The sequence below is a fragment of the Mytilus edulis genome, chromosome 6 (assembly GCF_963676685.1).
Source record: "Mytilus edulis chromosome 6, xbMytEdul2.2, whole genome shotgun sequence".
Taxonomy (NCBI): Eukaryota; Metazoa; Mollusca; class Bivalvia; order Mytilida; family Mytilidae; genus Mytilus; species Mytilus edulis.
In genome coordinates, this window is record NC_092349.1 from 37,809,565 (window position 1) to 37,837,124 (window position 27,560).

The 27,560-nt window shown below is 32.5% G+C and overlaps 1 protein-coding gene across 1 annotated transcript; it reads right to left on the reverse strand.

The window, feature by feature from the left end:
* On the reverse strand, positions 1-27,560 carry LOC139526381 (microfibril-associated glycoprotein 4-like). Its single transcript, XM_071321521.1, has 7 exons — positions 27,528-27,560; positions 25,961-26,225; positions 5,933-5,993; positions 5,450-5,582; positions 4,460-4,556; positions 1,427-1,591; positions 1-430 (listed from the first exon to the last, which is right to left on the reverse strand). The coding sequence occupies exons 1-7, from the start codon at positions 27,558-27,560 to the stop codon at positions 177-179; spliced, it is 1,008 nt and encodes a 335-aa protein (XP_071177622.1). The 3' UTR covers positions 1-176.

Below are 27,560 nucleotides of genomic sequence, written 5' to 3' on the forward strand. Positions count from 1 at the left end.
AGGTATGATAGTACAGGATGAATCACATTTGTTCTTGAGATTATTGATGTGTGAATGTAATCTGTGTCAATTACCTGCCGAATTAATGTCTATTGTGATGTAAACTTGACCGATGCATTTACAAACTGAATACAACTAAATCAAATACTTATAATTTATAAAAAAAAAAACAATATCTAGTTTGACACTCTACGCATCATCATCAATGAGCCTTTCAAAGAATAGTTTATTCCTTTCCATGAACGCCAATAAACTCCTCGATGGGCGGAGTCTGGTGTCTTCTGAAAATACTGACCATTCAGATCAGATGTTAGACAATTATTAAACCACCAGGCTCCGGTATACAATGTTGCACAGTGCAAAGTGTGGTTATCGTTATCGCTATCCTTCGTTGAGAAACAATGGCTGTTGTGATGTTCCAAGCTGTTACCTGAAATTATAAATACTCCATAAAAAATTGAACCCTACTTAATTTGTTTTGCTCTTATTTTTGGAAGAACATTTAAGTAGCTAAATGTTTATTGATGTAAAACATTTCATTTTATAGTTTATTTTGCACGGGTCCATCTGCGTTTTGTTAGGGATCGCTTTGCTCAAGTTTGTATCAATATTCAGTATTTCCTATAATTATAGTAAGTTAAGGTATAAATTCCTTAAGGAATATAGGGAATATATTCCTGAATGGAGATAAGATATAAAATCATAAAAGAAGAGATACCAGTAGCCTGACTGTTGGAACCTTTTAATTCCAGGCTATTTGTTTTACTTTAATTAATAAACCTTAATAAAAAATTCAACATTCTATCAATAAAATGATTCACGTTTCGTCTGATCAAATCATGTTCAATGACATTGTACACATACAACTAAAAAGTAAAATCACAAAAATACTGAACTCCGAGGAAAATTCAAAACGTAACGTCCCTAATCAAATTGCAAAATCAAAAGTTAAACATCAAACGTCTGCATGGATAACAACTGCCATATTCCTTCCTGATTTGGTGCAGGCATTTTCTTATGTAGAAAATGGTGGATTGGAGTTGGTTTTATAGCTAGCCTTACCTTCAACTTGTATGACAGTCGCATCAAATTCCATTATATTTACGATTCGTGAACAAAACAAGCAGATTTCATAGGTAACAAATGTCAAAAATACAGCAGTCAAAATTATGTTGTTATCTTAATAACTTAAACAAAAAAAATACAAATATGTGACAAAGAAGCACAAAATGACATATAGACCATTCATATTAGCAAAAATTAAAGACAAGAATACACAAATTTACCATATCACAATAAAACAGTGACGTGATGTACAGAGCTACGTCATATATATAACAACGAAACATAAAAAGGCATACCGACAAGACACATAGCAAAAACAAACTCTGAATATCAAAAAAAATAAACATAAATGTATACGTACCTGCAGTACCATAATATTCATTAGCAGTTAAATTGAACTTTGAACTTTCATCTCCAATTGCAAACTCTTTATAGTTTGCAAATGCAGTGTTTCCGTCGAAATCCAATAAATCGATCTTCATTTCATAGTTGTGTTGTGATGTTAGAGAGTGCAAGTTTTCGTTGCCTAAAAAAAAAAATATAAAATATAAAAAGATATTGGAAGATTAGTTTAAATATATCGGTATTGTATAGTATTGTTCAAAATAACAAATAGATCAGACACGAATATCACAACTTAGGTTCTAAGTGCAATTGACATGCATGTTCATAGTTCAACCTTGTCGTAATTGTCGTAAATTTTGATATTTGGTTGCATGGAATGTTCTATTGACATGTGATGAAAAATCTCTATGTGATAGCGCCAACCGTTTTATAAATGTATGGGTGGAATCTTTAGAGACAAACCGTATATGAATAGGAGAGAAAGTGTGTGTGTGCTGATTAATGTGCTTGTTTACAAAGCTACAACCCTCAGGAAGACATGTCACACAAAACATTAACACATAATATTCTGATTTCTGATTCTGAGCCAATCAGTAAAATGTTGTTTCTGAATGCATAGAACATAGCGGATAACAGAAAATATCATATTTGCAGGAATTGGTTTCACCTTGCCGGATTGAAACTCACACCTCTCGCACTAGACATAAGAACACAAGTACGAGACCACCGAGACGTAACGTTTTCTACGATTGTCCTCATAATGCAACAAAGTTAAAAAAATTCTGTGAATTGAATAATAAAATCTTAATCCTATACCTTACGAGGAACCATTATATATCTCTTAAAGTAATTTCATTTCATATTTACAAAAAGAGGGGCGAAAGATACCATAGCGACAAACAAGCTCATAGATCGAATGTAAACAAACAACGAAATGGACCAAATAAAAAAGGCAAACCGACAAATAATAGTACACAAGCAAACCATAGAAAACTAAAGACTAAGCAACTTAAACCCCATCAAAAACTGGGGATTTTCTCAGGTGCTTCAGACGATAAAGTATATCCTACTTCACATGTGGCACCATTCTTGTTGCTCATGTTATTACAAACCCGGTAGGTCACATTCTTGGAAAGGGAAGGGGATTGTAGTTATGGCGTAAGGAACACATCTCATATCAACAGTGAAACGGTTATTCCATAACGGTCAACCAACTCGTAATTGCGTCCGGTCCTGGTTTAATAGCTTCCCTGTGATCTGCAATCCTCTATCAAGGAAATCAAATTCTTCACAAAGTAGGATTTATCCCTTCCTAAGACAAGATACATTCTTTTTTTATGAAACAAACCAATACCAACTCTTTCAATATGTCTTATAGATTGGAATTGGAAATTGTAGAACATTCAAATGTTTTTATATTATTGCAAGTTGAAAAAGTCTTAGATTGTATGTACTATAAAAGATCTTTTAATTTATTTAGTATCCACATCTGATTCACGCCACCTTAAGAATATATAGTACTACAATAACTTTGAAGACCGGATTTGATTGCTGATAAAACAGGTTATATTTGTTATATATTTGTTATTCTCGTGGGATTTTGTCTGATGCTTGTGTGTGTTACATTGTAGTGTTGTGTCTTTGTTCTCCTCTTATATTTAATGCGTTTCCCTCAGTTTTAGTTTGTTACCCCGATTTTGTTTTTTGTCCATGGAGTTTGAACAGCCGTATACTACTATTGCCTTTATTTACCGGAGCACTTTGATGACCCAGTAATATATCGTTGTTTGTAAGGACACTTATGCAGTGTAAACATCCAATGCAGTGATTGAAGATCAAATGTTTCATCTTTCGTTGAAATTCCAAAAGGAACATAGAACAGACCTATGATTATCCAGAATTTCCTCTTTAGTAAGTGTCGTGAGGGTATATGTAGAGTTTCCAAGTGAATTGTCAATACCTAATTCATTTATCAAGCAATTCATGTATCTGCGGGGACAACAATATATTTGTCATGGAGGTAGGGAATTTGTTTTGTAATATTTTGGGTGTTTGAAGTTTCACGTAGCATGGGTATTGATAGACCCATTTAGTTTCTAAATTAATTCTGATCTGTATCAACGATCTTATAATGACAGTCTTTATCCATTTGGATAGAGTATCTACGTCTTCCTTCTCGCGCTTAGCCCATTGCGCGGCATAATCCTGGACTAAATCCATCAGTATTTGAAGTTGTTTTTCCAATTAACTGATTTAGCCTCACGATATTTCGGACCTTTGGATAACATTTTTCGCAGGGAAGTGTTATTAACAATGTTGAGGTCACCGGTATTAACGTGGCCAGCCTGATTATAAAATCCAGATAAACTGCATTTTCTTAACCTATTTTGATTGGTGAAGATTATTTTTATTCAGATATTTTATAGTAGGCTGCTACCGTCAAGTACCCCATCAAATAAAAGATAGTATGTCATAAGTTACCGTCTGTTTTGCCGTTGATATATAGAGTTTTAGAAGATATACATTTTCAGTAGACTTTTCATATTACTGACGTTTGATTCCGGACTATATAATTTTTCAGCAGGTAGCAATTTTTGATAAATTTATTTGAAAGAAAATTCCGGTACTAGGTCAATTAGTAGCAACCAAAAGAAGTAAAATCGAAATGTAATCCGTTCAATTTAAAAGAAATGTTTCTGTCTTCCGATGATTTTATCGTTTTAAGAAAGAAAAAAATGTAAAGAAGTTAATTTTCAGATAAATTTACCGATTAGAAGCTTGATTTTATTTCTTTACATTGCTCTAACATCACCAGGATGACCTTCCACAACGTAGGTATCTTGTCAAAAAATATAAAGAACGGAGTCAATAGTCGGTAATTTTTTACGGAATATTACCAACTACAGTTTCAGGAAGGTTATGTGTATAATTCAAGCAATGTACTAAAAGTATAAAAAAAAATACCCGATTAGAAAAGAAGGGCAATTGATTAAATTTCAACTGATGGTTAGGATAATGGTTAAATTATTTTAATCATATGCAAACTAACCGAGCCAAAACTCATGATTCGGGTTCCCAAATCCTGCTTTGTACTCATTCCATCCGCGGTAAAAGTCAACATAGCCGTTTTCTCTTCTTTGAAAAACCTGCAAGAAGAAATATGTCAATTTGATATGAGTGGTGCATTACAATCTTAGATTAGGTTCGGTAATGAAAATCTGAGGGTTTTTATGTAAAAACATGTATAACTTCTTTTCTGTGAATATCAGAATACGTCTTGTTCTTTAAAATGTAGCAACAAAAGCAAACCAATTAAACCAATTAAACTCATTCGAAATGTTTCAATATTAATGGTGCTAGACTGTTGAGGGTGTTTATATTTTGCTATATTCGACTTTTGAATTATCTGTTTTTCGTGGACTTGTGTTTTATTTTACTGTTCTTCTAGTTCCTTTTTCATCAATCTGTTCTTCTGACAAACTTATGGTAAATCTAGCTTGACACATCTTTTACGGAAGTATAATAATTCTACATGCTTTTTTCTAACTTAAGATGGTAAACTTCGGTTAAATGATGTATGTGCGTTTGTGCAAAAAATCAGTTTCATGAATGTTTTAAAGCAAGGGAACTACCAGCCCAGTAGTTAGCACTTCTGTTTTGACATGCATCTTAATTATATGGTCATTTTTATAAATTGACTATTTTTAAAAGTATGAATTATTCGAAAGATTTTCTTATACCTTGCATAGATTACCTTAGCCGTATTTGGGACAACTTGTTTGGAATTTTGGGTCCTCTTTAATGTTTTACATCTTTGTACCTGCCACTATATAGTCTTATGTGGACGAATCGAGCGCCTGGTGTATGAAATTATAAACCTATTAATTTTTATGCCTATACATTTTTTAAATGAGGGAAATGGGTAAACTACAAATTTGGAACAATTAAATTAATTTTAAGTCCTTCTATTATACCATTAAAAGGAGCTGTGGTGAAATGCTTTTTGTTTTATCATTTTTTAAACTCCAATCTAACTAACCGTCCAGTGTCCTTCTTCGGAATTCATTTCACAATAAACATCAAATCCTTTTGTTTGATTTGGAAACACCTTATATACACCACTTGGACATGTGTTAGGAATATCATTACAGTCAACAGGTCTTCCTTCTACAATGAGACAAAACAAAATGATGATATAGTAAATTCTGAAATACCTTTTACCTCATCTTATTATAAAAGTGTCCTTTATCGCCAAGTCTCGGTCGAAGCTAGTATTGCAGAATTTCAGGATGATTGGCGCAGACAATAGTGTTTTTATTAAAACAGAAGAACACACATACTACTCCGAAGTAGACTGGATTGTTGTAACTTATATTTTTTTTATTGAGACTAAACGTTTGCATTGGTATCGTTAAGTATTCAAACAATTATAGTTTTTTAATTATATACTAGTAACTTTCAATATGAAATTATCTATAACAGCGTTAGTCAGAAAAATACTAGCAAAACAAATAACTTAAATCATGACAAACATTTTGATGTTAAATCCTTTGCCTGTGACCATGATTCTTCGCCATAAAAACATATCCATTAAAATAAAAACATTAAGTGCATATATTATTTGAATTCACCTAGATTTACATTAAGTAAAATAAGATAATAGATAACGGTCATGAAAAACAAAGACCAGAGTATAATTAGTGAACAAAATAAAAAATAGACAGATAAAAGGTTTAAAGTAGGAAGAATCGTTACACTTAATCATATATAATTCTAAATAAAGAAAATCTGTTTTTCCCTAATCTGCGTTGCCTTGATACACATGCAGGTCCTTTTATTATTATCGTCTCCTCGGAGACGATATTAAGAATTGAACGATGGACAGTCAGTGCGTGAATGCTTCTTACTACCTGATTGGAAGATATTACGAGACGTGAATCATCAAAGTTTATTGATTGATTAGGACAATCCAAACCTCGTAAATGTCCTTCAATCCCGTAGAGTATCGGATTTGTCCTCTCCATTTTAGCAATTAGATTTTGCCTGGTCATTAATCATGCATATGCATGATATTGGTACACAGGTTACTTTTATCTATAAATAGTCGAATCTTCTGGAGTTCCGTAAACAACACACGATATATACTACTTCATAACGTGTGACCTCACGTGTGTTGTAAAATTTGTTGATTGATGCACGTGGCTATTCTAAATGAATTAATCTACAAAGCAAGAACACTTTCCATTTTCATTAGCTAAGAGACGGCTAGCCCTTTTTTGAAAGGCTCATACTTGTACTATACTTATGCTTGATTAATATTTTAGTAATGGACATATGGCAAAATAGTTTCTTCTCTCATTGGTAGGTCGATACTCTTACTTTGTGTGTTTAGTACTGATTTGATAAGTTGGGTCCGCAGACACTGCTATATTATTTCTTGATTATGCTTTACGTGTTGTAGTGTCGCTGTCGGAAAACAAGTTTTTGTCGTAAACATAGCTATTCTTTATTTCGCATGCGTACATTGTATTACATAGACAAAAATATTGTCTTACAGATTGTAGGTGACGTCTCTCAGTTACAAAGCAATACAGGTAATACAGTTTATTATATACCTTACCTAAAAGGTTCGTTTTACGTAGCATGACGGGATACAGCTTATGGTGTTATAAAACCTTTGCAACCGTGACTGATATCGATATCATCACGGATAACTGATACAGCAAGGATTTGATTGTGTATCAATGCGTGATTCCCGGTACGTTTACGTATGATTTATTGTCTGTCTATTTTATAACCTCAAATTCCTCACAGGATCTTTAGATTTTCTACATGACTTGTCCGGCTTTATGGGACCTATTAAACAAATGCACTCCAATCTAAAACAAACTTTTTTTTTCCAAATCTAAAAAAACTTCTATATTGGATAAAATTAATCATTGAATAGTTCAACAAATAGCTATCATATTTTTGTTAATATTTCTCTATTCATGAACACGAAATTTATCATATCATTTTGGAAACAACTAACATAGACTGTATTCTTTCAAAATGTTCCGATTTCCATTCTCAATTTTATTTATGCATATGACTGTCTCCATGTTAAAGTCATAAGAAACGAGTGACCGGTGAAAAATAATGTTCTTCCAATTCTTGAACCAATGCATACAAACATCATAAACTTAGTCTTCTGTGCACGAATTTATCATTTTTTTCGTGTAAATTTCGTATAATCGTCAATTTTTTTTCAATCGGTTAGTGTTGTTGTCAAAATATGGCAGGTAATTAAAGTTCGTGTTTTGAAGCCGTAGTTTAACGATTGTCACCTGTTTGTCAACAATCAACAAAAGAGCATGGAAATTGAGCACGTGTTTAACATGTAAATTCAGATAATAGTCTATTTTAAGGACATCCATGCGTATTGTTATCACCGGATATTTACGAGATGGGTCACACTGAGGTCACTTTGCATTCGGAAAATATGTCGGGGAATTGCTTTCTGGTAGGAAGCAATTAAAATAAAGTAAACTTTTTCTAAATATGAATAAATTTAAGAATTAATCCATTGAGTTATAAAAAAACATATGCATAATTTTTTTTGATTTGAGGTTTCTTATGACTTTAATGTGATTTGCTTTGCTGTTTCGGTTCTTTGTCAAGTGCTAGCGATAAAGAGCATAGTAAATAAAATTTACTTTGAAATATCCAAATATCCAATTATAAAAAAAATGATTTTTATAATCTCTTGCAGCAGTATAATCGAATGTTTAAAATGTGTAAAATATATGTTTCACAAAAGTTATCAAATAATTTGCCAATTTTTATGTAATTCACGTATCTTAACGCATCAAAGTTGATAATTGTGTGAACTTTAGTCTCGAACTTACGTTTCATCATCATTGTACCTGCATTTACGAATGTTAATCTTCTAATACACTTTTTTCATATTACAGTTTGTTTTTTTTTCTAAATTTTTAATGTCACCAATTTGGTTAATCTTACTACGGAGTAGATAATTTAAACCACAAGATACTCTCATACCCTATGGTTGGATATTCTAGCCCGAGAACACAGTTAATTCTTCAAAAACAAATTACATCGACGATATATAAAAGAGATTTTTTATAGTTTAGTGTATTACGTTTGGGACCAATTATATCAAACTTATAGAAACATCTATCGGCTCTACCTTAAAACATGGATAATTTTATGTTAGGGGTCTGTAATTCAGTGTGACAGTTTCAGGCATACTGGTTTTCCAACTGGACCAAATCACTACTTTTACTTTGGACACATGTCCCAAATATTTTGTACATGTTATTTCACTCCTTATTAACTATTTTATGCATTTAATATAAAGAAATAAATTTGGAACTGAATGCAAAACAAAATGTTAGTCGTATACTCTCTGCATTAGTGACGCTATTTGTAGACAACGAAAATCAAAGGATGACAATTGTGTCCTTGACCTTTTAGTGCTATGACAAGAAAGATTAACTAAAATAAATAAAGTTAGGCTTGCAATCGATACAATTAGAATTTGATAAGGGACAAGATCTGTTTTATGTTTTCTATAAATTACTGGAAAACTGTTATTTTTTCCAATAAGCCGAAGGGCTCGTACATCTTTTTCAGGACCAAACACAACTGTATGAGAGCATAGCATACACGATAAAAATGACATATTCAATGGCATCGTTATTCTATTAACCAATCGCCGAAAAATGACCAAGAACCAATATGACTGTAGAAAGTTAAATACAAGGTTAAGACTTGAACATGTTGAACTCTGTCGGGTTGTTGTCCCTCTAACACATTTTGCATTTCCATTCTCAATTCTTATGACCGTGAGTAATTTATTCTTTTATAAAAAAAATCGTAAATGTGATGTTTAACACAAGCTTCTTTTATTTGTGATATACAAAACTAGAATGTATTATAGTAGAATGAAAAATTTTACTACCTCAATAATATAATTAACATGTTTAACACTCATTCTCTGTATTATTCTGTGTTATTTTATATTTTAAAAAAGGAAAATATACATTTTTTTGGCTAAACAAAGACTTGACCTGACCAACGTTGACTGTGTCCTTATTGTTATACTACCTAATGCTTAATGATATCTTATAGGATTTGCTTAAAAAACCACAGATTGAATGTTAAAGTCTTTATCAAATAATAAAAAAAAATGGGGAAAACAGTTTAGGGTACTGTAACGAGCACAGAGTTATTTATACTTTTATTGTATTAAAAGTATATTGTATTTTACTGTGTTGTAAATTATGTCGTATAATAACCGGTTATAATTTGAAACGTTTGATCACAAATAAAAAGTAACACACAAAAGGTTTGAAGTAAGCCATAAATACGTGTAAGCTGATAAATCCGAGCCGAAGCCTTGTGCAGGATATATTGCTAGTTTTAAATACTTTCATAACAAACCAAAAAACTTTTGGCAGACTACTTGAGGTATGCCCGAGCACCTGTATTCACTATATATTCGTAGTTTAAAAATCATTTTCATAAAATATAAGTAAACGTATTGGAGGACTTAACTTGAGGTATACCAGAGCCTTGTCTTATTTTAAATGTTCCCGAAAGTCTATACATTGATCGTTTGCTTATATGTTCGATAATCATTTTATATTTTCTTATTTGATAAAATTAATGGTTCAATCTAAGTGCTTATATACATTTGATGCAAAACCTATTACATATATAAATAGGTATAAAGTCATGTATCCTGGTCATGATAACTGTCAGAATGTAGGACAGAAAGTCACAGACAAAAAGTCACAGACACAAAGTAACAGACAAAAAGTCTCATGTATAATATGTTATAAATATTGAGTCTTGTTTCATTGTAAAATATATTTTTTTAAGACAATATACTAATTTTGATAAACATCTCAAATTTCAATAATCCATTGCCTATTACTGATGTTAAGATAGTGTTACCGTAGTTAAATCCAGGGGTTCTGAAGGACTACCCCTCCTTTCAAAGGAAACATTTGGTTGATAACATATTGAATCACTGATTATGTATGTATACGTAGCGGGCCAACTCTTGAAGCAGTCAGTGGGAACCCTCATATTAAAATTTTCTAGATGTTATATTTTCCACCCGCTGTTTGTCGTAAGTCCTGCAGCCGCCTGCTGACAGATTTTTCCGGGGGTCCAATAAGGGAAATGGAACTTTTGGAAAATCTCGAAAATTCTTTTTCGACCAGAACGGCAAACAAGAAATATGTTGGATGGACAACAGGGACCATCGGGTCGACGGCCGACTGTACCCGCCCTGGATGGCTACGCCATTTGTTTGCTAAAGAACCCTTGCGTTAATTCTTTTATGGGTTCCGTAGTTGCCCAGTTTAAAATACTGTCCTTGTCTAATTGTTCCCGATTCCAGTGACATTTCAAATTGTCCGCCTTCATCCAGCCTATATCTATTGCAGAATCATTCGGAAATTGGTTTTTTTTTCAACTTCAGCTCAACAATGATCTTCATATAGATACTCATTATCCAATAATACAAATGTGATTCAAAACAAATAGCTATACATGCTTTCCCATTTAAACTTTGAGTTTAAGATTGAATAAGAAAAATACAGCTCATAATGTAGGTATTTCTTCCTCTATAGAAAGGAAGGTTAGATGGTCAATTATCATTTAGTTAGAAGATCTTTTTGTTCTATTTTTTATTGTGTTGAATTGTATAAAATTATAACTTTTAATTAATTTTTGGTCAGTAGACTAGCACAGGGCCCACAATGTTTTTATTAAATTAATTGTTTTTTTTCTCATCTGAAATATACATGAGATGTTTTAATTTTAAGCTTGGCCTTTCTTGAAGTGTTAATTTTCTGATCTTATCTTCTTAACATTATGTATAAACGGTAAGAAGGTCTAATTCTAATATGTCAACATCAAGTGCCATTTTGATCTTAAATCTTCACTACAGCATTTGAATAATTATTGTTGATGGACCGACTTGTAAAAAGTTATCAACAGTACCAACAGAATATAATTTAGTACGCCAGACGCGCGTTTCGTCTACATAAGACTCATCAGTGATGCTCATATCAACATAGTTATAAAGCCAAACATGTACAAAGTTGAAGAGCATTCAGGATCCAGAATTCCAAAAAGTTGTTCCAAATACGGCTAAGCTAATCTATTCCTGGGACAAGAAAATCCTTAGTTTTTCGAAAAATTCAAAGTTTTGTTAACAGGAAATTTATAAAAATGACCACAGAAAACCATCGTTTTTTTTACACTGCGTTAAATTTTGTATGAGAGATTTAGTCTATTTCAAGGCGTTTTTTAAGTTTATGTATATACTTTTTTTGTTTCTATTGCAACACTATCACTAATGATGCCTGGGAAATTATAAATATTTCCCAAATACAAGAAAACTTGCATAATGTAAGTAAAATTGTATACATTCATTGCTTTATGTATCGAAGTTCATTAAAATAAATTTGTAGAAACAAGCACTCATCAGTAATTTTTAAAATGGACTGCTTCTTTCCGACGAATTCAATAGCAAATATTGCACAATTGAATATATATAATTTTTTAATTGATTTTATTTGGGTTTTTTTCTAAATTGAGTAATTGTTTTTGAGGGATATTTTTCATGACCATGAAAACAGGCTGAAATTTCTTCATAATCAACACTTTTATCCAGATTAGAGCAATTGTGATTGTTTCCCTCTATGTGGTAAACATTGTTTTGAATGTTAAGGGATTCATTAGAGCAGGTCTCCTCTAAAAACAGTCTTTTTATACACTTTTACCTCCCTTGCTTGTATAATGATTAACAATCGAGAAACTTTGTTTTGCTTTAAAAAAAAATATCCATACCAGTCAACAGAACAATGACAGGCAAACATAAAAAGGTGATCATTTCAGACGCTTCGGGATTTTTAATAATTTGATTATGCGTACCACAAATGAAAACGTCACATTAATACTATCATATATTTTATGTATCTATTGTATTCTTAAACAAGAGTAATCTTTTAATAAAAACTTTTGTTTAATGTAAACCAGAATGCATTAGATTTTGAAACGCCGAATTAGAGTAACCTGGTTAAAACAAATTAATGAAATTCCAATAAAGTACAATAATAATTAATGCTAATACGAAATATAAAAATTAACTTTGTTTTATAAAAAAAGGAGAAATAGTTAATTCCCACATACTAATTCAAACGAAGTATGTACAGACCGATCTTAACAGCATCAAACATTTATTAAATCTAATACCAACAAATCATCAAAACTAGAAAAAAGGAAAAAAAGAAAATATTTAAAACAAATACCTGGTTTTCTACATGTTCTAATGATTGTCTTAGAATTGGTATCGTTTTCCATTTTGGGTGGACAATCGTTGTTCAAATAACAGAACATTCTTTTCTCATCGTAGCTTGCAGAACAACAGTCACCATTGTTGGCACATAAACTTGAACATTCTATTATTGATGATGCTGTTAGTATTGTGTTCCATGAAACTAATCGTTTATTGGTCTCAACTACAAAAGTTCCTTTCCCTTCTTGAAAAAACGCAACAGAAAGTGACATTTGTATTAATAGAATCCATACTAATGTTAAGCATGGTGCAAACATTTCTAACTTTCTTTCTTTTGAATGATTTGTTATATACAAAAGTATATCTTAAATGTATGAAGTTTTCTAAACAGTCAACTAATATAGGATTTTACAACTATGTGACAATAATTATAATGTAGGTTTTTTTTTAAAGTCATTAACCAATCAGAAGAGCTCTATCGAATACAAGATATTTTAGTATTGGTTAAATTTATATAATTTATCGAATAACGGTTCAATGAAAAGAATGATACAAACCTTCACGTCATGTAATATTGTAAAACTATCATAATAATTCTGCTGAAAAGTTTTTCAGGTGCGATTAAAGTACCACCAATGTTTGTTTGGGTGATGTGTATTACTAATGATTTTTCAATTGATTGGTCTATTCGAAGATATGTGTGATAGGAATGATTACCGTTATAATTATTATTGATTTCTAATCACGTATCAGTGTCACAAAATAGATATACGAAATAAGTGTGTATGATAAGGGACGAATAGAATAGTTATAATTTCATATCCACAATTTCCAAAGTTTGACAATTGTGATAAGTTTTTCAACTTAATATTATTTTACACGAAAATCATGCAACGGTTGTGTCTCACTATTTACTTTTCGAAAACAAATATAGTGTTTACAATTTTTTTTTAAATCAATGACCATAACTGGTCACTTCATTGGTGAGTTTATTCCCAAAAAAAACTATCTATAGATGGACCAGTCTATGATAAGCGAACCCCGCCCAGTCAAATGAAATAAATCAAGTAATATTAGTTGGTGATGGAACGTTCGTGATCAAATATTAACACGGCAATGTGAATAACAAGTAATTAATACAATGATTTTTGGCAGACTTATTTCTATTCTGTTAAAAATATATGCAACCTTTTAGGAATTTAGATTGTCTATGTGCATATACATATCAGCGATAACTTTTACTTTTCAAGTTTTACAAGATTGGTCCCAAATAAATTTTGAAATATTAGAAAGGTTTGTTCCTATATCATTACTGGTTGTACATATCTATAACAATACTTCAATTAAACATTTGATATCTGTAATTTAAGCCTTTGCATCTCTACTAAAATGGCTTTAAAAGGGCTTTTAAATATCAACGGTTTTACTATAAAGTATAACAAGCAGATTTGTGTTATTCAAGTAAGGACGAAAACATTGTAACTGGTGAAACTAATATTTTTCATTAATACACTTATCCTTATATGTATATACATAGTATAAAATAAAAACCTTATATCTCATGCATCCAAAGTGCTACGTTTTGATTAATTTTCATCATAAGCGCATAAACAAAATTTCCATTTGAAATCCATGTTTATATTTTTAAGGAGCTCAAAGAATTGCCAACATTTAGTTGTTAGTGGTTTTGAACTTATTGACATATAACAGCGAGTACTCTCAAATCTACACCTACTGTCTAATTGTTGATGGCATGTACAACTACCCGTCCACGTTCACTTGTATTTTTGTTCATCTGATGAGTTAAGCCTTTGTCAACTGATGTTTATTGTTCGTTCTTATGTTGTACTGTTATACCACTGTCCCAGATTAGGGGACGGGTTAGGATCCGGCTTACAGGTTTAGCCCGCCACATTCTGTATGTATGTGCTGTCTCAAGTCAGTAGCCTGCAATTCAGTGTTGTCGTTTGTTTATATGTTACATAATTGTTTTTCGTTTATTTTTTACATAAATTAGGCCGTTAAGTTTCTCGTTTGATTTGTTTTACATTGTTATTTCGGGGCTTTTTATAACTGACTATGCGGTATGATCTTTGCTCATTGTTGAAGGCCGTACGGTGACCTATAGTTGTTAATTTCGGTGTCATTTTGGGGACTTGTCTCATTGGCAATCATACCACCTCTCCTTTTTTAAATTAGACAAATGTTAATTTAGGAATGATCAAACTGTACTATAATGAAATTCAGACGTTTTGTTTAATTCTTATTTTTGTTCATTCCTGTTTTTATTTTTTTCATTTCGATTAGAGTATGTTCTAAGAACGTAAATTATTAGTGTCTATATTATCATGTGTAATGCTCTGATTTGACTTATTCTCATTATACAAAATAACAAATGTGTTTCAAAACATGTTCTTACAGCAGTTTCAGATATCTATCACTTTTTCGTATTACAGCAGTGAATGACAATTTCCATATAAAATTACATGTTTGAGTTCGATTTTTATTTCTTTTATTGCAAGCACAAATATAAATTAAAGTTTGTACGTCAATGTTTATTATTTGATTGTTTAAACAATATTTTAATTTATAATATTACACCTTAAGATCTTCAAATTATGCAGCTAGATGGGAATTTGCAGATGGTGCATATCATTTGATCAGTGGTTTTTTTCCTATGATTATAGTGCCCTTCTTTTAAATTGTTTGGTAACACTAAAGGTACTTATTAAATCTATCCTATTTTGAAAAACAATAATTGAAGATAATATTTACCTTGAAATCAATATAATATTGGTAACTAACGACGAATGTTTTATTCTATGTATAAGCTAATATCTTATATTTAATACAACTTTCAACATTTCTTAAGTTTTATATGGTTTCAAAAGAATTAAATAACCATTCACGTCTTGTACAATTTGATTAGGCATGTGGTTTGAACCTAGCAAAACGTTGATATATATATTACATATATATATATACAACTCGTCTAACCATCAACCCAACAATGTTAGATTTGTAAATTTGGTTCTTCCCTCGCCGGGATTCGAGCCCATGCTACTGTGATATCGTGACACCAAATCGCCTGCACTGCAGCCGTCCCGCTAGACCACACGACCACCTGGGCTCTACAAAAATAAAGCTTTCAGTGGCCGTGTGTTACCTTACCTCGTCAGTTTTAATCTAGCGGCGTACTACAGTACATGATATATAAGGCATGAAGATGTTATTGTTACAGATCAGCTAAATTATCTATAGTAAAAGAGGGACGAAAGATACCAAAGGGACAGTCAAACTCATAAATCTAAAACAAACTGACAACGCCATGGCTAAAAATGAAAAAGACAAACAAACAACAGCACACACGACACAACATAGAAAACTAAAGAATTAAAAACACGAACCCCACTAAAAAACTAGGGGTGATCTCAGGTGCTCCATAAGGGTAAGCAGAGCCTGCTCCACATGTGGCACCCGTCGTGTTGCTTATGTGATAACAAATCCGGTAAATAGTCTAATTCGGCAGGTCACATTCATGAAAGGGAAGGGGATTGTAGTTACGACGTAAGGAACATATCCGATATCATTTGTGAAACGGCTATTCCATAACGGTCAACCAACTCGTGATGGCGTCCGTAAAATTTACGAAGGGATGATTTCAACTTCACCATTTGGAACTCTTGGTTTAATAACTTCCTTGTCGGCAGCAACCCTCTATCAAGAAAATCAAGATAGGAAATGCAAGCACGGGAATATCGTATGAATTGGGAGATATATACCCCGTATGCAGGTGCTGCTGGAATGTTGCTACTTAGAAATGGAAAGTTCACAATTGGAAAGCTGAAATCATCTCTTTTGTCGTAAAGTTTTGTTTTCAACCGACCCTCATTGTCAATTTCTAGATGTAAGTCAAGATATGAGGCCGACTTAACTGTATCTGTAGTATCCTTTATCTCTAGCTCGATTGGATAGATGCGTTCCACATAGTCACCAAATTTTGAATTATTCAGTGAAAGAACATCCTCTATATAGCGAAAAGTGGGTTAAAGGATATTGCTAACTTCTTATCTTTCTTCCTAAGAAGTTCCTGCATGAAGTCAGCCTCATAATAATAAAGAAACAAGTCGGCCAGTATAGAGGGGCACAACTTGTTCCCATTGGAATGCCGACAGTCTGTTGAAAAACACGTCCTCCGAATGTAACAAATATGTTGTCAATCAAGAATTCTAATGCAATTATTTTGTAACAATGGTTCTGATCGGATGACAGTACGGGTAAAATTCTCTATCTCCTTGTCTGTAACTAAGGAAGCCGACATTTTGAATTGCTGAATATATTAACATGTAATTTCTACAATAATAAGACAAAAAACTCACATGTTGCACCTAAAAATCTTCTTTTTAGCAAATTTTATTTTAATCTGGAGCGGCACAGAAGCAAGAAAACGCCCGGTGTTTATGTTTGACGCCGGAAACATACCTATGACGTCACCCAGGGAACGGACCAAAGAAAATAACATCTTTTCGCGGAATTTTCTTTAATAAAGATTTTACACTGAAATCATGATTGAAATTGAAATTGAATAATGAAATTGTTTTGCATTAGAATAGAGATAACTGTATTGTATTTGAAGCTTTGCGGACGACCATCGGTAGTTTTACTGTCGCAAATACCCGTTTACCTGTCTCCGCTCCGCGTCGCCAGGTAAACTAAATTTGCGACAGTAAATCTACCGATGGACGTCCTTAAAGCTTCAAATACAATACAGTTATCTCTTAAATCAAGCATCTTGATAATATCAGTTTCAGAGAATTTTTTGTTCGAATCAGAGTGATCCTTTACAAAGTAGGATTTATCCCTCCCTAAGACAAGATACTTGTATCTACGTTGGCCATTCTTTTTTACGAAGCAAAGCAATACCAACTCTTTCAATTTGTCTTTTAGTTCGGAATGTGGAATACTAGTATAAAGAGTAGAAAAGTCTGCAGTGCAGGCGATTTGGTGTCACGATATCACAGTAGCATGGGTTCGAATCCCGGCGAGGGAAGAACCAAAAATTTGCGAAAGCAAATTTACAGATCTATCATTGTTGGGTTGATGTTTAGACGAGTTGTATATACATTATGTACACAGCCATGTATCACCATCATTGATGGCGATCCGATGGATACATCTGTTGTAGAGTTGTCACTGACTCAGACGTACTTATAAATATAATTATTTTCTGTGACTGTATATTACATTAATTTGTAGGATCCTTTACTATAGATAATTTAGCTGATCTGTAACAATAACATCTTCATGCCTTATATATCATGTACTGTAGTACGCCGCTAGATTTAAACTGACGAGGAAAGGTAACACACGGCCAGCGAAAGCTCTTTTTTTTTAGAGCCCAGGTGGCCGTGTGGTCTAGCGGGACGGCTGCAGTGCAGGCGATTTGGTGTTACGATATCACAGAAGCATGGGTTCGAATCCCGGCGAGGGAAGAACCAAAAATTTGCGAAAGAAAATTTACAGATCTAACATTGTTGGGTTGATGTTTAGACGAGTTATATATATATATATAAACGAGTCTAAATTGAAAACTACGTTCAAACCTATGATTGCGTTGGATAAAAACCGCAATTTTTATACGTGTGCATGTAAAACATATTTCGTTGTAGAAGGGTCTAAAAACAGCACAAACAGCGTGAAAAAGTATATTTAAACAAAACGCATTTGACTAACAGCTCGAACAACTGATGTTCTCTAACCCTGCTGACTGCTATTGGCGATTGCCAAATAAAATTGATCACAAGATGTAACAAAATGGATCTTAATATGAATTAAATACTTAACAGAAAAAAAAGTTTTTTTAACTTGTGGCCACTATGTTATGCCACAAACATACGGTGTGAATATTTTTTTAGTACACCAGATCCGGATTTCGACAACAAATTTCTCTTCAGTGATGTTAGGGATCGAAACGGTATTTGGAAGGCCATATATATATATAATAAGTCTAAACATCAACCCAACAATGTTAGATCTGTAAATTTGCTTTCGCAAATTTTTTGTTCTTCCCTCGCCGGGATTCGATCCATGCTACTGAGATATCGTGACACCAAATCGCCTGCACTGTATCTGGCACGCTAGACCACATGACCATATTGGCTTCACAAAATAAAAGCTATCTCTGGCCGGGTGTTACCTTTCCGCAAGTTTGGTTTTGTAATCTTGAAATTAGTAAAATTTGTTTTGTGTGTACCAACACCAGATTGTAATAATACGCAGTAGGCGAAAAGAGAAAAAACCGCTAGTACTTTCATCATGCAGCTGGTTTTTTTTATTTCTGAACTTTTCTCATTGAAAAACAAATCAAAACAGAAATATCGGGGCAATGTTTGTATTGTCTCCATGACAACAATAAATTATTGACAGTATCAAAATATGTAATATTGTTACCATTGTGATTTCTAACTTTTCTTATCGTATGCTTACATTCCCTTAGTATCTGAATTATTTTGAAAACTACTTAACAAAATTTTGTAATTAAATTTGAGACAGGTGTCAAATTTATAATTTTTTATTAGTCGCTGTTTCCGGATAGTGTTGGATTAACCTAGTACATGTAGTATACATGTCTCTATTTACAATAAGTAAAAGTATCCGGACTTGTTTAACATGGAAAGCAATTATCAATAAATGATTTGAAATGGTTATTTACTCATTTTTACTAGATTTACTAAATGATAACGATCCCGTTTTTGGTGATGATTACTCGCTTACACTCGTATTCAATCGTGCATAAAGGGATTATCATTCTTTAACATATAATTTTATTCTATAATTTTGTAAACTATTTCATGTTGCTCTTGTTGCACACAACGTGTGACTAAGTGTATTAATAAACTTGTCTTGTAGTATGCAAATCAACATGAATTTAATCACATCTCTAAATCGATATATGTTTGTTTCCAAGCATGAGCAAGATTTGCTTTTTTCCTTTTCAATTTTGTCACAAATGTTCCGGAATTTTAATTAAAATTACCTTTGCTTTGCAAACGACCTTCGTACATCAACGATCCCATTAATACTTTTGTCAAAGTTGATTTTACAGTAATCATAATGAGAATAACATATCGTGCGCATTGCTTTTCTGATGTTTACCTTCATCAACTTGACGTTGAAAAACAATTAATTGAAAACCAGGGAAGTTAGTACGTAGAAATGTTAGAGGTATATGAACAAAATGGGTCTGAAAGGAACAGCCAGAATTATCTAGATAGAAAAGGTTGCCTGCAATAGTTCAGTTTATGGTTAATTTCAAAATGTATAACCGCGGAAAAAAATGTCATGAATCATTTCAGTACCAAACCACTGACTAATAAGCTCATCAAACCTTTGGGGACTTGCATTCCAATAACAGCACTTACGTCCCTGTGCTGGTAATTAGATGGAGATTACTATATCAATTTCATGCGCCCTGAGCTCTTTTCTATGTTTTCTTTCAGTGACGCTCTCAAGTAAACATTTAAAAGCCAGGTATAAATGCATACGTTATAGAATTTGCATGAAAAAGTACATATACATGGTGTTTTCAAGTCATGGTTTTCACCTTATATGGATTCACTGAAATTAAATATTTTTTAGCGTGTTACAATTTTAAAAATGTATTCACGCGCTGAACTTTATCATTAAACTACATGTACGGAGATCATAAGGTCGCCTACAAATGAAGAGTTGTGGTTTCTTTAGGCTAGCGCATTAGATCTGAAGTCGACAGGTTTGCATTTAAAGTATAGCGTACGTGCTCTGTGATATAATATCAGCGCTAAAATACTTACTCAGACAAGATATATATCAAATATATAGCTGAAGATGTAAACCCTTGCGATGAATTTGTAAAATCAAGGAAAAAGTATCTAGAAACCTATCTTAAATTTCTATGGTGAAAAACATAACGCACAATTCACTGTTACTGGTTTTTCAAGAGCCTTTACGTTCGTTCATCTCAATTTTTTTATATATCTCTAATTTTATAATTTAAAATTTAAGAGAGAGGAAAGATACCAGAGGAACAGTCAAAATCACAAATCGAAAACAAATGACAACGTAATGGTTTAAAATGAAAAAGATAAACAATCAAATAATAGTACATAAGAAACTAAAATCTGAACAACCCGATTCCCATCAAAAACTGGAAGTGATCTCAGGTGCTCCGGAAGGGCAATCTTATCGTCTTTTATGGAGAAACCGTAATTTACTATTACAAAGTAGAATTTTGATGCCAAGCCCATATTCCTAATCCTAGATGTTAAAAGACACCTCGAGCATATTTCGATGAAAGAAATATATTCATAGCTTTGAGTCCCATGATGATAAAGTTATTTAGATTTCCAGAAACCAGTTCTTTTTTAGCAGCGGTTGACATCCTAACAGTCGTGTTTCACTACATAGGTGTACAATTCAGGATATTTTAGGTTTTAATGTTATTTCATTTAAGGTAAAATATCTTAAAGCTCAATATACCAAAAGGGAGTTTCAAACTCAAAAGTCAAAAATAAAACAGAAACGCCATGCCAGAAAGAAGAAAAAAACATAACACAAACAAATATTAAAGTAAACAAAAAACAACACAGAAAACTAAAAACTTTGCAACACAACCTTCACCAAAAATAAGGGTAAGCATATAATTCTACACATGTGATACCCGACGTATTGCTCATGAAAGTACTACGTCTAATTCGATAGGACACTTTCGGTGGAAAAAAGGAAGGAATGGCAGTTATGACGATTGGAACATATCCGTTTTTATTTTTGAAACAAATATACAATAATGGTCAACCAACTCGTTATGTCATTCGTAAGAATTTCCAAGGGATGGTTAACATTCATCACTTGAAACTCTTGGCTTAACAGCTTTCTCTTGAGCATCAACCCTCTATCGAGGAAATCATGATGGGAAACGCTTACCCCTTAATAATGAACCATTATGTTTAATGTTTAAAGCTTTCTTTCTATTTATCGATATTCTTTTGTTTGTATCTAGCATCAGGTAAAAATAGAAATAAAAGAAGATGTGGTATGATTGCCAATGAGACAACTCTCCACAAGTGACAAAATGACACAGAAATAAACAGCTTTAGGTCACCGTACGGTCTTTTAAAAACAATTAGCAAAACCATTACGGCATAGTCCGCTACATAAGACCTCGTAGTGACAAATGTAAATCAATTCAAACAACAAAACTAACAGCCTATTCATATACACAAAAATTAACAAAAAACACAATTTGTTACTAATCAAAAAACGACATTGAATTACAGGCTCCTGACTTGGGACAGGCACATACATACAGAGTGTGATGAAGTTAAAATAAATTAGCGGGATGCCAACCCTCCCCTTACCTTGGACAGTGGTGTGAAAGTACAACAAAAGAACATAGAATAATCAGTGTGTCAAAACAATCAGGTCACAGAAAAATCGTCGAATTCATTAGTTCAGAAATTGTGTGAATGATCAACCAAAGTCAGAGACATAGAAACTGTTAAATTTATATCATCTCTTTGCGATTAATGTGTTGTTGTCCCTACTGATAAAGCTTTAAATAATATTGACAAGATATTCTTGTGTTTCAATTTTGCGTATGTACTTTGTCAATATACATTTTCTTTTTCTTTGCCTACATATTTGTTTGTTTTTATAGTGATTGAAATGATAATACAATGTTGCTCCCCTATTGTTGAGATTTTTAAATATTACGTCTGTTTGCTTTTTTCACAGCTTGTTGTCAATATAATGGTATTATATGAAATTGTAATACAAGTGAGAGATCAAACTTACTTTCAAACCAGATTTAATCCATCATTTTCTGCATAAATGAATGACTGTACCGAGTCAGGAATATGACAGTTGTTTTCCATTCCGATCGTTTAACATGTTTGATGTGTTTAAACTTTTGATTTTGACAAATTTTCAGGGACTTTCTGTTTTGAATTTTCCTTGAAGTTTAGTATATTGTGATTTTAATTTTTATTTAGTTTCTATATGAAGATCGATTCAGAATTTGATTTGAATCATTTTATTCTTCAGTAGCTCTTACTCGATATGAACATATAAAGGTGGAAAAAACAATAACACGGGAACTGTTTCTAGAGAAAATAATGTATCTAACTCAAATTACAGCAGCTCTGTAGATATGCAATTAAGCGCTAATGTTATGAAATATATTCGAATACTAGGCTGTTGATTCAAAGAGCCAAACTTTAAGCTTATTATATAGATGAAAAGGTAAACTCTAAAAGTTTAAATGTAAACTCAAGCGCCGCTGAACTAAAACTGAAAATTATAAAGTCTAGTCCTGCAGATGTAAACTTGAGTTATAAAGCAGCTTGCATTAAGTACTTTTATATAAGTGTTACATATTTGTTATGGAGTACTATCTGCCTTCCCTTCTTGAGCATCAGCTGGTATTAATAAAATTGAGAATGGAAATTGGGAATGTGTCAAAGAGACAAAAACCCGACCATAGAACCCACAACAACAGAAGGTCACCAACAGGTTTTCAACCCTAGTTTCGATTAGGTTAGAGTGTTCAGTGTCTTTTTTCTATGTTCTGTTTTTTTGTACTGTTGTTTGTTGCCATGCCATTGTCAGTCTATTGTCGGCATAGAAATTTCAATCTCTTTTAGGTATCGTTCTTCTCTCTTTCATATTAATAAACAAGTCATTACAATCTTAGTCTTCAGCAGTGTCTATCTACTTCCGAAGCCCCAAAAATTATACTCCTTATGTAACCTAAATGCGAATATCTGACTGAATATTCATACCACAATTTGCAGGACTAGCTTGTATTTATGTGCATCATATCAAAGCGTATCCTGCAATGCGTAAGTTTGTTCACGCTAAATTTTCGCCAGGCCAGAATACTAGTTTACAAGATCCTCCAGTCGCCACCTCTTAATCAAATGATATTTACTTTTACTAATTTTCAGTTTTAACACAACATTTCACAAATTCTCAATTTATTTTTTCAGTAAGAAAGCTAATGTCTCCAAGACATTTTTTCTTGTTTTACATAGAACTATGTATGTTTACAATGTATGTTAATTTAAGCATCTCAGTTTTACTGCCAAATGTGCATTTATAATAAATTACGTCCACTGAACGTGTATCTGAGTAAACAAAGTCTAACGGACCAATATCAGATATACACAGTAACTTGTTCACGTTAAACCAAAGTTATTCCTTGTCAAAGGTAGGATGAAATATGAACATGATGAATATTGATGGCTTTTAAAAAAAAAAGTATTATTACAACGATATCTTGTTGATGAAAAATTGACTGTAACGTCATTGCATACATGTTCTCCAAAATAAGTCTTCTTCAACTCTTTTCCTTTTAGTTATACATATAGATATAGGCAAACAAAGTATACCGATGTTCGAATTTCATAAATGGATCGACAGAAAAACAAGCCGGGCTACGAACTAAAACCGAGGGAAACACATCAACTATAAGAGAAAAACAACAGAGACATTTGAAAGTAGATGCCATGTCAAATGCTTTGTCTTTTTGTTTTGGAAAAAACACATGTGGTGTGTTGACATAATGAAGCCTTTGATATAAACCAGTGTTAGATCGAATCTATGACGTTATGTAATCATCAATTTTAGGTGAAAGTCAAACTTTTGATTTGAAGTCCTGGGTTTATGACCTTGAAATTGTCTCAAGGTCATGTTTATATTTAACGTTCTAGATTTTGACCTTTGCTTTTACCTTATATATATATACATATATACATGATAAAGCCATGAGACTTTTTGCAATAGGTTTCAAACCATATAACCAAAAACAACCTGAAGTGACCTTGTATAAACCAGAAGTAGCTATTTTTTGTACTTTATTAATATGAAATTATATAGAACCAAATATTCTTGGAATCAGTGTCAAGTAAATATTCAAATGGTATCGGAATTAACATTTTCCAAACCAGAAGTAACATAAAATGTCCCTTGTTTATAAAAGTATTTTAGAGAAGCCATATATTTTTGCAGTCAGCGTACAATAAGCTATCACTTGAAAATTGAAATGACAAAAATACATGGTTTTTGGTGGAAAGACCTTCAATTGTTCTCTGAACAATTGCTTTTTAATTAAATTTTTTCCGCCTAATTTTGTTCTTGCCATAAATATTTGTTTTGCAATATATCGCTTAGATATTTCCCATATGGTATTGCATAATTCATGCACTTTTAAATTTCACACTACATTTCATTGCATATAAGAAAGTAACCATCACCGGAAGTAAACAACCCAATTTTTACACTGTTATTTACTGGTTACCTGCTTTGGTATCTATGTAACCTTAACTTTCCAAAATATTTTATAAGACCATCTAATAAAAAAAGAATGATGCTTTCAAACACCCAACATACATGTTTATGACTCAGAAAAATTTAAGTGCATTGAAATGCAGGATTAATTTTCTACATCTGTCAAATTCAACGGGAATATTTTTTTAGACCTACTTTCGTATGCAACCGGATGTGACGTACCATTGTTTGGTGGTATTACACCTAAATCCCTCACTATCGCTCGGGCAAAAATAATCATGAATATAATGCCTACCCATGTTAAAACTACAAAAAGGATAGCTTGCATCAACTATTTCTTAAAGGAGTAGGTCCGGTAAGGACCGATTTTGGCCTCAAATTTCAAGTTCATCTGACGAAAGATTTTGACCACATTTTAAACACTTAAGTGTCTATTTTATTTGAATCAATTACTTTATGCGAAAGATTTTAACTGATTAAGTCATAAAAAACGCACCGATTCAAGCTGAAATATGAAATATCTACCAAATATGCCGGAAAATGCAATTTATCAGATGGTTTTTGTCAAAAATGAAAGTGGCCGCATCCGTGTTCATCCTCAACCTTTATATATGTTATGTATTGTCATAAAATACAACTTACATTTCAATATTAAGGATGAACACGAATGCGGCCATTTTCTTTTTACACGAAAACCGTCTAAATTTTAACTAAAATGCTAGAATTGTGAAGATTTCAGTAATTTAGCATGACTTAATGGTGCTAGTACCTGATATATGTGCATTGTATTGTCAAAATCAGCCCAAATTTATGTAGCAGGAGCATTCTACTGTCCAATGAATAACTAAAAGTTTACATTTTAACAATTTTGTAAAACTGCTATATTTTGGGGCCAAAAAGGGGTCTTACTGGACCTACTCCTTTCAAAAACTTCACTGTAATATTGATTCGTGTCTTTCTTTTTATTCTTTTCTCCTTCTGTGTACTCTTCTGCTCTCTCGCTTTCTGTGTCAACTTTTTCTCTTTTCTTCCATTTCCTCCAATCTTTTTGTGTATCTCGAGTTACATGTTTTTCATTCTCAAGTTCTTTTTTAGTTTGGTCTAAATCTGTTTTACGGAAATTTTCTTTCAGTTGACTTACTTTTTCCTCCTGACAGAATGTTTCTATCCTATTCTTTAATTGAAACATTTACAATTTCTTCCGTAACTGGAACATTTTCATTTCCTTCTGTTACTAAAACGTTCACAATTCCTTCTGTAACATTCACTTTTTCTTCTGTAAAATTTATATTTCATCTGTAACATATACATTTTCTTCTGTACCATTTACATTTTCTTGTAATGAATTATACTCTGGTAGGGTGTGAAATATGCTCTGGGAGGGTGTGAATTGTACCCCGGTAGGGTATGAATTATACTCCGTGAGGGTGTGAATTGTACCCCAGGAGGGTGTTAATTGTACTCCGGGAAGGTACAATAGAGACGGACGAATCCACAAACAGAGAACAAAACTCACAAGTTAAAAAGAGAACGACAAATCAGGATAAAAAGAAAAACGATGATATCATTTACAGAAGTTTTCATAAACTATAAAAACTGTAGACTGATCAACACGAACTTCCCAATAAATCAGAAATAATTTGTGTTGCATTCGTCTTGATGTTCAATCAAATTTGATACTGTAAACGAGGATAAAAGAACAGGAGTTACACTGATATCAGCTTTCGATATTCAACTATGGCCAACGAATGATTATGGCGAATGCAATACGTCTGCAGAGAGAAACATTTAGACCCCCTTTTTCAATAAATTCCATATAAAAAAATCGTCTAAAACGGACAATCAATATTCTGGTAAATATTAACTCCCTATGCCAGTGTTGATGAAGTATTTCTTCATGAAAACGGAAAGATCACAATAGGAAAATCAAGGTCATCTCACTTTCTGTTCGTAGTGTCAATATCAATGCCTCGTTCACACGTAGATTTAATTCGAATTGAATTCAAATCGAAGGCGAATCGAATTCGATAATCGCGTTCACACACTCTTCTTTTTTAATTCGAATTGATTCGAATTGGCTAATTCGGATTATCGAATTCGCATTAGAAATACGCTTTTGTTAATACGAATTAAAAGCTAAAGTCGTTTGGACAGTAACCCGAATTTGACATACATTGCAACTCCAATAAGAATTGACGTAAGGACGTATAATGTTTCGAATGCGAATCAAACTAATACGAATTAGTTAATGCGAATCGAATTCGAATTACGTGTGAACTCAGCATGATGACTTTATGATACGAAGAAGATGGCAACTCACAGACGTAAAAAACATGTAAAGTTGATTTCATAATGACAACTAAAACAACCTTAGATATTAAGGTGCAATCGAATAGATATTTAAGCAAAAAAAAACCATCACGGTCAAAACAAAAGGAAAGAGCAAACAACTGTTAAAACACTACATATAACTCACCTCTCCAGGTGGTTGCACATTCTTCTTTGTCAT

Coding starts and splice junctions, on each gene's coding strand:
- LOC139526381 (XM_071321521.1), bottom strand. CDS start 27,560: ATGACAAAGAAGAATGTGCAACCACCTGGAGAG. Junction 4,557..5,449: donor CCGAAGAAGGACACTGGACG/GTTAGTTAGATT, acceptor TTCTTCTTGCAG/GTTTTTCAAAGAAGAGAAAA. Junction 1,592..4,459: donor GAATCATGAGTTTTGGCTCG/GTTAGTTTGCAT, acceptor TTTTTTTTTTAG/GCAACGAAAACTTGCACTCT.